We start from the raw sequence: 12,770 nt of genomic DNA on the forward strand, positions 1-12,770 counted from the left end.
TCTGGTCAGGAGAATACAGGGCTATGAATACAGAATCAAATAGGGGTTAATGGCAGAGTAGGTTTTATAAGGAATAAAAACAAATAGGAATACAGTTCAGCTTTATGAACAGCTTAGTGAACACTTTATTGTAGCCAAGGTAGACATGAAGACCAACCCACCACAGTAGAAAAGTTTATATGAGAATTAGTTCCACAGATGGTGAAGAGATTAAAGAAATGTGTGAAGAGATAAAAGAAATTATTCAGGTAGTTAAGGGAGATGAAAATTTAATAGTGATGCGGGACTGGAATCTGATACTAGGAAAAGGAAGAGAAGGAAAAATAGTAGGTGAATATGGATGAACTGGGGGAAAGAAATGAAAGGGTAAGCCACTTGGTAGAATTTTGCACAGAGCATAATGTAATCATTGCTAACACTTGGTTTAAGAATTGTGAAAGAAGGTTATATATGTGGAAGAGACCTGGAGACACCAGAAGGTTTCAAATTGATTATATAATGGTTAGACAAAGAGTTCGGAACCAGATTTTAAATTACAAGACATTTCCATGGGCAGATGTAGACTCTGACCCAAATTTATTGGTTATGAACATCAAACCTGAATAAATTGCAAAAGGTAGGAATTTAAGGAAATGGGCCCAGGATAAACTGAAAGAACCAGAGGTTGTAGAGAGTTTCAGAGAAAGCATTAGGGAATGACTGACAAGAACGGCAAAAACTATAGTAGAAGAAAAAGAATGGGTAGCTTTGAGAGACAGAATAGTGAAGGCAGCAGAGGATCAAGTAGGTAAAAAGAAAAGGAATAGTAGAAATCCTTGGGTAACACAAGATATACTGAATTTTGTTGATGAAAGGTGAAAATATAAAAATCCAATAAATGAAGCAGACAAAAGGGGATATCAATGTCTAAAAAATGACATTGACGGGAAGTGCAAAATGGCTAAGCAGGAATGGCCAGAGGACAAATGTAATGATTTAGAAGTGCATATCACTAGGGGGAAAGATAGATGCCACTTACAGGAAAATTAAAGAGAAGCTTTGGAGTAATGAGAACCACCTGTATGAATATCAAAGGCTCAGATGGAAAACCAGTCCTAAGCAAAGAATGGAAAGCTGAAAGGTGGAAGGAGTATATAGAGTGTCTGTACAATGGAAACGCTCTTGAAGGTAATATTATAGAAAGGGAAGTGGATGTAGCTGAAGATGAGATGGGAGATACGATACTATGAGAAGAATTTGACATAGCTCTGAAAGACAAGGCCCCAGGGGTAGACAATATTCTGTCGGAACTACTGATAGCCTTAGGAGAGCCAGACATGACAACCTTCTTCAATATGGTGTGCAAGATGTATGAGACAAATGAAATACTCTGACTTCAAGAATAAATTAATAATTCCGATTAAAAAGAAACACGTTGCTAACAGATGTGGAAACTACCGAACTATCAGTTTGGTAAGTCATGGTTGCAACATACTAACACACATTCTTTACAGAAGAATGGAAAAGCAGGTGGATGCTGACCTGGGGATGATCAGTTTGGATTCCGGAGAAATTTAGGAACATGTGATGCAATACTGAGCCTACGACTTATCTTAGAAGATAGATTAAGGAAGGGGAAACCTACATTTTTAGTATTTGTAAGCTTAGCGAAAGCTATTGACAATGTGAACTGGAATACTCTTTCAAATTCTAAAGATGGTTGGGGTAAAGTACAGTGAGTGAAATGCCACCTACAACTTGTACAGAAACCAGACGGCCGTTATAAGAGTCGAGGGGCATGAAAGGGAAGCAGTGGTTGAGAAGGGAGTGAGACAGGGTTGTAGCCTATCCCAGATGTTATTCAGTCTGTATATTAAGCAAGCAGTAAAGGAAACAAAAGAAAAATTTGGAGTAGGAATTAAAGTCCAGGGAGAAGAAATAAAATGTTCCGAGGTTTGCCGATGACATTTTAATTCTATCAGACACAGCAAAGGACTTGGAAGAGCTTTTGAATGGTATGGACAGCATCTTGATAGGAGCATATAAGACAAGCATCAACTAAAGCAAAACAAGGATAATGGAATGTAGTCCAATTAAATCAGGTGATGCTGAGGAATTAGATTAGGAAATGAGACACTTCAAGTACTAGATGAGTTCTGCTATATGGGCAGCAAAATAGCTGATGTCTGAAGTAGAGAGGATATGAAATGTAGACTGGCAATGGCAAGAAAAGTGTTTTCGAAGAAGAGAAATTTGTTAACATTGAGTACAGATGCCATGAACATTTGGTTACACTCAGTCATTCACAATAAATATAAATAATATTTGGTTCAGAAATAAATGAGCCAGTACTGTTAAGCGAGTGTGCTCACAGTAAATGACAACAGATTGTTCTTAAATATTATTTAAACAATTATTTATGCCTTCATAACAGATGTGTCTTTTGGTAAACTTTTTTTAATTGTGGTGTCCACTATCACATGTGAATGACCACTTTTAAATTGGCAAAGTTGTAATAGCATTTAAATAAAGTTACTGGAAAAATAGTAAACTAGTCTGAGAGCTTCTGTGAATTTTGGAAGGTAGGAGACAAGGTACTGGTGGAAGTAAAGCTGTGAGGATGGGTCATGAGTCGTGCTTGGGTAGCTCAGTTGGTAGAGCACTTGCCTGTGAAAGGCAAAGGTCGCGAGTTCGAGTCTTGGTTTGGCACACAGTTTTGATGTGCCAGGAAGTTTCATGTCAACGCACTCTCTGCCACAAGGTGAAAATTTCATTCAGTAAACTAGTCATTAAATAAAACACAAATATGACAAGATGGGGTATTGGTGGTGTATTCATTAGCTCTGTAAATGGGGAGGATATGATCTTCTGATAAACATTTGCATAATTAAAAAGATGTAAAAAAATGACATAAAGCAGTAAATGAAATAGATACAGATAAGTAGCTTCCAGGGACAAATGCTATAGTGCAATGCTGTCGTCAGATGAAATCACATGAAGGTATTATTAGTTTTAATTCAGAGGTCATTGTAAAAATTTATATTTTCTGTGAGGTATTAACAGTTTCTATAATTTTAAATATATTGAAATACTGTTGTGTCACTGGATTCACCTCATTTATCCAAGATCACCAATATATTCAGATTTGCATTAATATGTAATTTAGTGTCTAACTTCAGAGAGTTATAACTTGGCGGCCTTTAAGTGTGTCTGACATTCTGCCATTTCTTGGAGCATTTTGTGCCCTCCTAAGCAACCATCTGTCGCCCAAAATTCCCAATACTGGGATTTGCCCACTCCCTGTCCTTTGAAATCTGCCAGGAAGTTTAATATCAGCGCACACTCCACTGCAGAGTGAAAATCTCATTCTGGAAACATCCCTACCCTTTGTTGGCACTCTGGCATGTGGCTTGTCCGGGACAGTCACCTAGCCAGAAGCTGCCACGGTGTGCCTAGAGTCCTTGGGTCCCACGGCGTGCCTAGAGTCCTTGGGTCCGCTAATGTTCAACTGTACAACAAATTCATCTTACATCATAGCAGTACTGGGTAGCTGATTAGCTCACCTAAATACGCATGATGATACAAATGTTAGAAAGTCTCTCCTGAAAGTATTTGTATGGAGTGTAGCTATGTATGCAAGTGAGAAATGGATGATCAACAGTTTAGACACTGAGAGAATAGAAGCTTTTGAAATGTGGTGCTACAGCAGAATGCTGAAGATTAGATGGGTAGATCGTGTAACTAATGAGGAGGTACTGTGTAGAACTGAGGAGAAAAGAGATTAATGGCTCAACCTGACTAGAAGAAGGGATTGGTTGGTAGGACACATTCTGAGACATCAAGAGATCACCAATTTAGTAGTAGAGGGAAGTGTGAGGGGTTAAAATTGTGAGAGGGAGACAAAGAGATAAATACAGTGAGCAGATTGATAAGGATGTAGAGTGCAGTAGATACACCGAGATGAAGAGGCTTGCACAGGATAGCGCAGCATGGAAAGCTGCTTAAAACCACTCTTTGGACTGGAAACAACAACAACAACAACAACAACAACAACAAATAATAATAATAATTAATGTAAGCTAGAAAATTGGTAACCCAAGGATTGAACCCTGGGGTCCCTACACTTTTTACATTTCCTCATTGTGAATTTATTCTTAAATATGATATTGTTAAGCCAACTCTGTTACCTGTTGTGCATGTAGGTTTCTTGTAGAGCAGGCAGTTGGTCGTGCATGCCATTCTGGGAGATATTCTTTAAGCAATGTTACCTTCTACACACTTGAATGCCTTAGCAAGGTCACGGTAAATACCCACTGGAGAATCTCTGCCTCTCTCACTGTTTCTTTTCCTCCTGCTGCCCCTCCCACCCCCCCCCCCCACCCCCTCTTCTTGGCCCATTACTCGCGATCATTATTGCACCCCTCACTCCATTACTCACCCCACTGCCCCCTTGCTCCATCCCCCTTTCTCCTCCCACCACACACTCCCATCAGTACTCCACCCATCTCTTCTCTTTGTGAGTAAATATGATTAATCTTATAAGCTGTAGTTGGAAAGTTGAATGCTGTAGTTAAATTAACTACATAATTGATTTAATCAAGTGATAAACTGCAATTAAAAATAGTGATTGGTTACCATGGAAAAAACTTACATATGGTATTTTCTTTGCAGGTTTAATAGGAGATGACGTAAAGGATGTACCCCTGGAACAAATAAAAGTAAACTTTGAGCAGTTTTGTGCTATCGTAGCAGAATTCAAGTTTTGTGAAAGTGAGGCTCAGAAACTTTGGGACTTAGTCCTAGCCAAAACCACTCGCCTTCTTCAAGCATTTGTTACTTCTGTGGTGAAATTACTAGGTATCTTTAGATATTTAGCCCCAATGAATCTGCCCATACAATAAAGACATTTCTGTTGCACACTGAAAGGAAGAAATTCTTTTCAGAAGTTTTTCCTTTGCTTTTGACAAAGACTGTGACAGTCTTTTTAGTTACATTTGGCTTTTTCTTCACTCCATGAAAGTTATTGTTTTTAGGTGTTTGGTTTTGTGCTGCAAAGGACTACAGTTCCACTTTTAATTTTATTGCTTATTTTAAAAATTTATTTTCTATTGCACCGCTTACATTCTTTTTATATATAATCTCTGTGTGTGTGTGTGTGTGTGTGTGTGTGTGTGTGTGTGTGTGTGTGTGTGTGTGTGTGTGTGTCCGTGTCCCATGCGCACTCACAGCACACATTAAAAACAGACCCAAGGAATTTTGTTAGTAAGTGAATAAAGATCCTTTGTGATATCGCATAGAATTAGTAACATTTTAGAAACTGGAAAATGACAGTGTAAAATTTTCTACACTATTATTTGTAGAGTTTACAGAGATTTAGTTTTCAGTATTTCTTAGCAGTTTAAGTGGTACTGCATGTTGTAGAATGACTGTATAATGTTAATGTCAACCTAATCAATAAAGTTTAAAATAACAGTGCTTGATAATTACTAGCAAAAATTAGGTAAAATGATTATTTTTCCATCCTAAGTGGCATTGTACTTGCAAATACACTAAAATGAGGTTTCATAATTATTAACAGTAATCGTTAGCGAAGTTATTCATTGGCATTATTGTGGGAAAAGATCCTCAGGAAGTTGCGTATCCACTTGAAAGTATGTAATTCGGGTGCTGATAATAGAATGATTCTCTCAAGGTTTGTTAATCAACATCCTCCATAGACTAACTGCATTTTTGCATTGCCCTTCTAATGTATCACCACCTGCCTGTGTGACAATTTCATTTCAAATCCCTAGAAACTGTTACATTCAGGTATTTGTATGAGTTAACTAATTCCAGTTCTGATGCATTAGTATTGTAGTCATAGGATACTAATTATTTTTTCATTTTGTGATGCACAGAATTTCTTCCTTCTGTAAATTTAAAGCAAGTTGAAAATCTTGGCAGCATTTTTAAATAATGTCAAGATCTGATTGAGCATGTTTACAGCATTTTCTAGAGAAATGCCTCATCTGTAAAAGTGTGAGGTTGCTATTAATACTATCTGCAAGGTTACTAATATGAAAGATGAACTGCAAGGGTACAACCACACTTCCCTGAGGCACACCAGAAGTTACTAGCTCTGTCAGTGACTCTCCATTCAAGACAACAGGCTTTGCCCTCCATACAAATAAATCCTCAGTCCAGTTACAGATTTCATTAATTATGCTACCATATGCTTGTGCTTTTGTTAGTAAGCATTGGTGTGATATTGAGTAAAATGTTCTTCGAAAGGCAGGAATATTGCATCTACCATACTGCTTCAATCCATGGCTTTCTGGCTGTGACATGAGAAAAATGCAACTTGGGTTTTGAAGAACCAATGTTTGTAGGATGCAGCCTGGTTGCATTCTCTTAGAACATAGTCTGTGCTCAAATATGATGTTGATATTCCAAGATTCTAAAACCGGTTCTGTGAATCAATTATGCTACACTTGTGCTAAGTGCAGAGTTTTCTCAGAACTATTATTAAATTTTTTGTGTTAGAGATGATTGCAGTATATTATTGTTAAGAGGGGCTACCTCGGCAGCAAATTCTGGATACTGTCTGATATGGTTTTTCAGTGACACTAACACTAAAAGCTGTTTTACGTATCTTTGCAATGGTGCAAAAATTAAACTTGGGCAGTGCTTCTGAAACCATTTTTAAAGAAACATTTGGAAACAGTTAAGCATTTCTGCTCTTGTTTTGCTACCCTTAATATCGGTTCTCATATTATCCATATGTGTGTGACAATATCTTTGGTGCCACTGACAGTTTTTATGTACACCCAGAATTCCTTGTAGTTTTGAGAGGTCTTTTGACCAGATTTGGTCGTAGTAGTAGTAGTAGTAGTAGTAGTAGTAGTAGTAGACGAAGGCTTTGAACATTCCCATTTTATCTACCAAATTCATTTCATCCAGAAATTTTCTTGTGTCTTCAGCTTTAAGCGTCATTTTGCACATAGTACACACTAGTCACTGTTTTACTGTTTGTTTAAAGAGACTTCATGCTGTGAAGAATCCCTCACAATTCGAGTTGTTCTATCAGGTACATATTTGTCCAGTGCTTGTTCAACTGTTCTAAATGTTAGCCCTAATTCCTCTTCATGCTTCTCTCCAGAGATAAAGTTAAAGGTTCATCCTCAAGACATGACTGTACTGCCTTTTTGTGTAGGTTACTGAACATGTAGATCTTCCTGCATGTTTTAGTTGCTCTCTGTACTTCAGTAATAACAGTTTCAACTGTTGTGTCACAGTCGCTAATAAGAGTTTCATTGGGGATACTCTCAAAGAAGTCAGTTCTACTTACTCTCATCAGAATTACTATATTTTCACTGTGGGTAGGCTTATGAACTATATGTTACAGGTATTTTTCAGAGAAAGTGTTTAGTAATGTGTCACAGGATCCTTGGTCTTGACCTCCACTTAAAAACCAAAGTCACACCGGAACTTTGCACTCACAGAAAACATGTCTGAGCTCAATCATGTGGAACTCATATATATTGAGAATTAAGTCACTACATGCTGCAAAAAGAAATAGAAGAGAAAGCAGTGATGGGAGAAAAAGCAAATTGGAAGTAGTTCTACTTTCAGCTATACTAATATGCTAAGAGAATGTGCAGCAGAGCCAGATGAATATAGGAATCTTTCAATGAATTGGTGAATCTCTTTACACCTACTGTACACAGAAAAGATACTGTTCATATGATCATTGGCTTTTATTTCCTGAGATACTGTAATTGATCCATAAACATGAAAAGAGTAAGATACATGCCTGTAGAGAATAGAATAGGTAAAGCTGTTATCTATTTCTGCAAAAAAAAAAAAAAAAAAAAAAAAAAAAACTAACCAGCTGTGGTGTTACGACCCTGCACTCACATTTTGTCAAATGTTTTGATAGCTAATTGCTGAATAAGTATGAAATATGTAACTACTCCCCTGAGTGCACTTCAACAGATGATTCCTTTCATTTGTCTATCCTGATATGCTCATATTTGTACGGTGTCACAATATCAGTTGGTGACATGCCCGCATGTTGGGAAGCCACATGGCGCAATATATTGAGCGAGTGTCAATACTTCTAAAGCTCTGCAGCCTCCTTCAATATACAGGGTGTTCGGGCTAGAGGGATACAAAAACATTTGTGTGTATTTCAGTACCTATTAAGGTTGATAACTTTATTTATCTAGCGTTGTACACAGGATCTCGGACATTTTTAGGCATGTTGGTACAATTCAGTGTGGGAACCATTTGTAGCTTGACAGATATCAAAACGGTATGCATTGTTACTTTGTGCCGGGAAGGGCTCTCAACAAGGAAAGTGTCCAGGCATCTCGGAGTGAACCAAAGCGATGTTCTTCGTATATGGAGGAGATACAGACAGACAGGAACTGTCAATGACATGCCTCTCTCAGGCCACCCAAAGCCTACTACTGCAGTGGATGACCGCTACCTACGGATTATGGATCGGAGGGACTCTGACAGCAATGCCACCATGTTCAATAATGCTTTTCATGCAGCCACAAGAAAGACCAAGAAAGACTCAAACTGAGCGCAGTAGGCTGCATGATCTGCAACTTCACTCCCAGAGTCCATGGTGAGGTCCATCTTTGCAACCACGACACCATGCAGCACAATACGGATGGGCCCAACAACATGCCAAATGGGCTACTCAGGATTGGCATCATGTTCTCCTCACCGATGAGTGTCGCATATGCCTTCAACCAATCGTCGGAGACGTGTTTGGAAGCAACGCAGTCAGGCTGAACACATTAGACACACTGTCCAGTGAGTGCAGCAAGGTGGAGGTTGCCTGCTGTTTTGGGGTGGTATTGTGTGGGACCGACATATGCTGGTGGTTGTCATGGACGGTGCCATAATGGCTGTACGATACGTGAATGCCATCATCCAACCAATAGTGAAACCATATTGGCAGCATATTGGCGAGGCATTTGTCTTCATGGATGACAATTCGCGCTCCCATCATGCACATCTTATGAATGACTTCCTCCCAGATAGACACATCACTCGACTAGAGTGACCAGGATGTTCTCCAGACACGAACCCTTCTGAACATGCCTGGGATAGATTGAAAATGGCTGTTTATAGATGAAATGACTCACCAGCTACTCTGAGGGATCCACACTGAATCACCATTGAGGAGTGGGACAATCTGGATCAACAGTGCCTTGGTGAACTTGTGGATAGTATGCCACAACAAATACAGGTATGCATCAATGCAAGAGGATGTGGTACTGTGTATTAGATGTACCAGTGTGTACAGAAATGTGGACCTCCACCTCTGAAGGTCTCTCTGTATGGTGGTACAACATTCAATGTGTAGTTTTCATGAGCAATGAAAAGTGTGGAAATGATGTTTATGTTGATCTTTCTTCCAATGTTCTGTACAGGTTCCAGAACTCTCGGAACTGAGGTGATGCGAAACTTTTTTTGCTCTCTCTCTCTCTCTCTCTCTCTCTCTCTCTCTCTCTCTCTCTCTCTCTCTCTCTGTGTGTGTGTGTGTGTGTGTGTGTGTGTGTGTGTGTGTGTGTGTGTGTGTTTGTATTCATTTACTACTTACCTAGTCTTTTGATACACACTTAAATTTGCTACAACAATCTCATTGGTGTGAACTTGTGTGTCGAAGAGTTGAGTTTATTTTGACTGCTTATGCTAGTCTTTTCTATTAGACAAACAAGCCAATTTTCAAGTCGTTGGTGAAGGAGAGGGAGCTGTGCCAGTAAGTGAAAGTGTTTGTCTCCCAGCGTGGGAACCACTCAAAGCATATTGAAATATGGACAGCTAAGATGATTGTTCTTGTAGCTCACTGAGTATGAAGATGGCACATGCGTTGTTTTATGTAAATCCCTGGAATTAAATGAGAGGTACTGAGATAGTGTAGAGCTTTTAAAAGTTCCACTCAGTTGGTGGATAACTGGTTGCATGTAAAAAATTTTGTAGATTGAGGCTTTTCAATGTAACTGTTAAACACTAGTTACATGTTACGCATGGTTAAGTGTGCCATATTGGACCCCATGATTGTTACAGCAGCAGTATTGTGACTGTCAGGTTTCAGACCACACACATGCACTTGGGTATGGTATTTGAATACTATAAATAATTTTAAGGAAAACTTAGTGGGCAGCACTGAAGTAACAGTGATATTCAATGGAAGATTCTGTGATGGAAAGTAATAATAGGTGCCTGAGGAGTTTCTGCAGGCAGGTAATTTGCCATAACACCTGACAGAGCTCCAGGTTTCACCTATCAGATTTTTAAAGTGTCTTTGGTCACTTGCACCTTGGTTGCATCCACAGTTCACAATAAAAGTAAACAGTAAAACTAATTCAGTAGATTAAGGCAGAGTGGTTTAGAGAAAAGTTCTTGAAAATTCACTCAGTTGAAATATACGATGACCCTAACATTAGTATTAAATTAAACATATTTTTATGTGATTTTGCATTAATTTTCCAAAAGGAATTTATATAAAAATACAAACTCTGCAAAATTGCTACAGATGGCAGAGGCACTTTATTTATGTAGTGTAGGCCCACAATGGAGCATTTGAGTAAGTCCATATTCACTACTTTCTTCAGAGTGGTGTTTAGACATACTTTCTTGTGTCCTTCCTTTGTTCCCAAAAGATTTTTGTTCTCTCCAACCTGGCTGCCTTTTCTTTGTTGCTAATGGAGTATTGTTTTTGACTAAATGTGTTTTTAGTTCCTTGTATTCTTGCTCCTTAGAATTATCTTCTCTTCTGTCTTCAGTTTTTTTGTAGTGTTATTTTTAACTCTTCAGACCGGTCATTATTAGTTTTATTTTTTCCAAGAGAATTGGAGTAGTGTTTCACTAACCTGGTTTGTGACAGTAATGACATATGGCAAAAAAGGTAGTTCCAATTTTTGCATTATATTTTTACTTACTATTTACCAAGAGATGAATACACTTAGCAGATTCAGAAGGATGTAGGTTGCAGTAGGTACTGGGAGATGAAGCAGCTTGCACAGGATAGAGTAACATGGAGAGCTGCATCAAACCAGTCTCAGGACTGAAGACCACAACAGCAACAGAGGTGATGGTTCAAATAGTTAGTTTTTCAGTTAGTGCAGATGAAAAAGCGGTTCAGTGAAGTAGCAGTGTGTTGTAAATTTAGTGTAACAAAAATGTCATTCACATTTGTTTTTAAAATATAACAAATACCTCTTAATAATTGTTCTTTAGCATTTTAACATTTTTTCCATATGTGAAATTTCGCTTTCAAATGGTTAGGACATAATTAATTAATGAAATTGCTTCAGAAGAATTGAAAGTGCCTCTGTGAAGCTGACACCCCCCCCCCCCCCCCTCCCCCAACTAGCAAAAAATTACTAGGTATTTTCACTTGTTGATGGTCCTCTAAAAATTTTGTGGATATTTACTGGAGCATTATCACTGTGTGAAACAAACGGTTTACTTGACAGGTGATTTTAATGCAGGCACAGTCATCATAGTCATGGTAAGCTATGAAACAATTTCATACTGTCAGTATGTTTGATAGTATGTGATGGTCCATGATTCAAAGAGTATAGTGTTCTAAATGAAATAGTGGACATTATAAACATCACTTACGAGCTTCTGCTTAGAGAATGTATAAAACCTCCAGTCACAGATGATCAACAAATCGAAGATTTTTTTTGGAGTGTTCATTGGTAAGGTATTTCTGCTGTGCCATGTATAATCCATCATGAAATTAATCAGCAACAATTAACACAGGGATGAGAACGATAGTGATGCTCAAAAATACAAAATTCTGAAGAAAAATTATGTAGATAATCTTGTAGTCGAAATTTCTCTCCGTAAGTATACAGTTACGAAACACTTCAGCAATCTGCCTGAGGGACTGGAAAGTGCTAAACAGTAATAATGTATTTAGATTATAGTGAAAGATACTTCTTCTCAACTGGAACGTGCATACCAGTGTGTCTATTGTACAAAGAATAGTCAAAATCAAGTGGGGAAAATACTGCAGATTACTTTTGCTTTCTGTAAAATCAGGACAATAAATGCACATAGCAATAGAGCAATATTTGAAATATTGAACTTCATCTGCAGGGTTCTAGGTCATCTTTAAAGTTAAAATACCTTGTTGTTGAAGCTAAAAATTGATGCAGATAGAGATGCTCTCCCTATCCCTGTATGATCATCAAGCAGTAGTGATTTTGGAGCAGAAATTTTGCTTATGAGGGAAGATATAATGATCAGCACTAAACATTTGATATTTTTGACCAAGTGTCTTTCAGTGAATGAACTGTCATCATGTGGGTGGAGGAATTATAGTCATCTTTCAGAATATCATAAACAGTACCTAATGATCACTGAGCTGTTGTCGTCGATGTGAATTTAATTGCCCCTGGGTTATTTGGATGGAGAGCTGTTATATTAAATCTGTAGGCCAGCATTTACAAATGGGTCTCATAGACATTCACCTCTTTAGTCAAAATTCATGATGCTTGACAGTTTGGATAACAGTTTGCGAGAATGGTGCCGATAGCCTATTAAAATGCTTAACATAATGTAGTGTGTTTTCTCATTCATTAGTCAAATGAGAACTTAACATCCCAAGCATATTCAAACAGCTAAAGGAAAAACCTCACAAATGTAAACTGCGCTTATTCTCATTTTGTGTTAAACTGAGAGAAAATTCCATTCTGAATTCTTAGCCTGACAAAAAATGCACCAAGACTTTGTGCCTGCCTGCCTGCACATGCGCGCTTGTTGGTGTATGTCATGAGCTA

At 38.1% G+C, this 12,770-nt stretch overlaps 1 protein-coding gene across 2 annotated transcripts in view; it reads left to right on the forward strand.

Annotated features, from left to right (window-relative positions):
• LOC126183874 (uncharacterized) overlaps nt 1-12,770 on the forward strand; it is a 547,907-nt gene that overhangs the window by 485,128 nt on the left and 50,009 nt on the right. The window contains exon 11 of one of the 2 annotated variants that reach the window (XM_049926169.1): nt 4,651-4,836. In XM_049926169.1, the coding sequence (XP_049782126.1) occupies nt 4,651-4,836 (186 nt within the window). The remainder of the gene's footprint in view (nt 1-4,650; nt 4,837-12,770) is intronic. The other variant, XM_049926170.1, reaches the window with a different exon arrangement.

This window comes from Schistocerca cancellata, chromosome 4 (assembly GCF_023864275.1).
Source record: "Schistocerca cancellata isolate TAMUIC-IGC-003103 chromosome 4, iqSchCanc2.1, whole genome shotgun sequence".
NCBI lineage: Eukaryota > Metazoa > Arthropoda > Insecta > Orthoptera > Acrididae > Schistocerca > Schistocerca cancellata.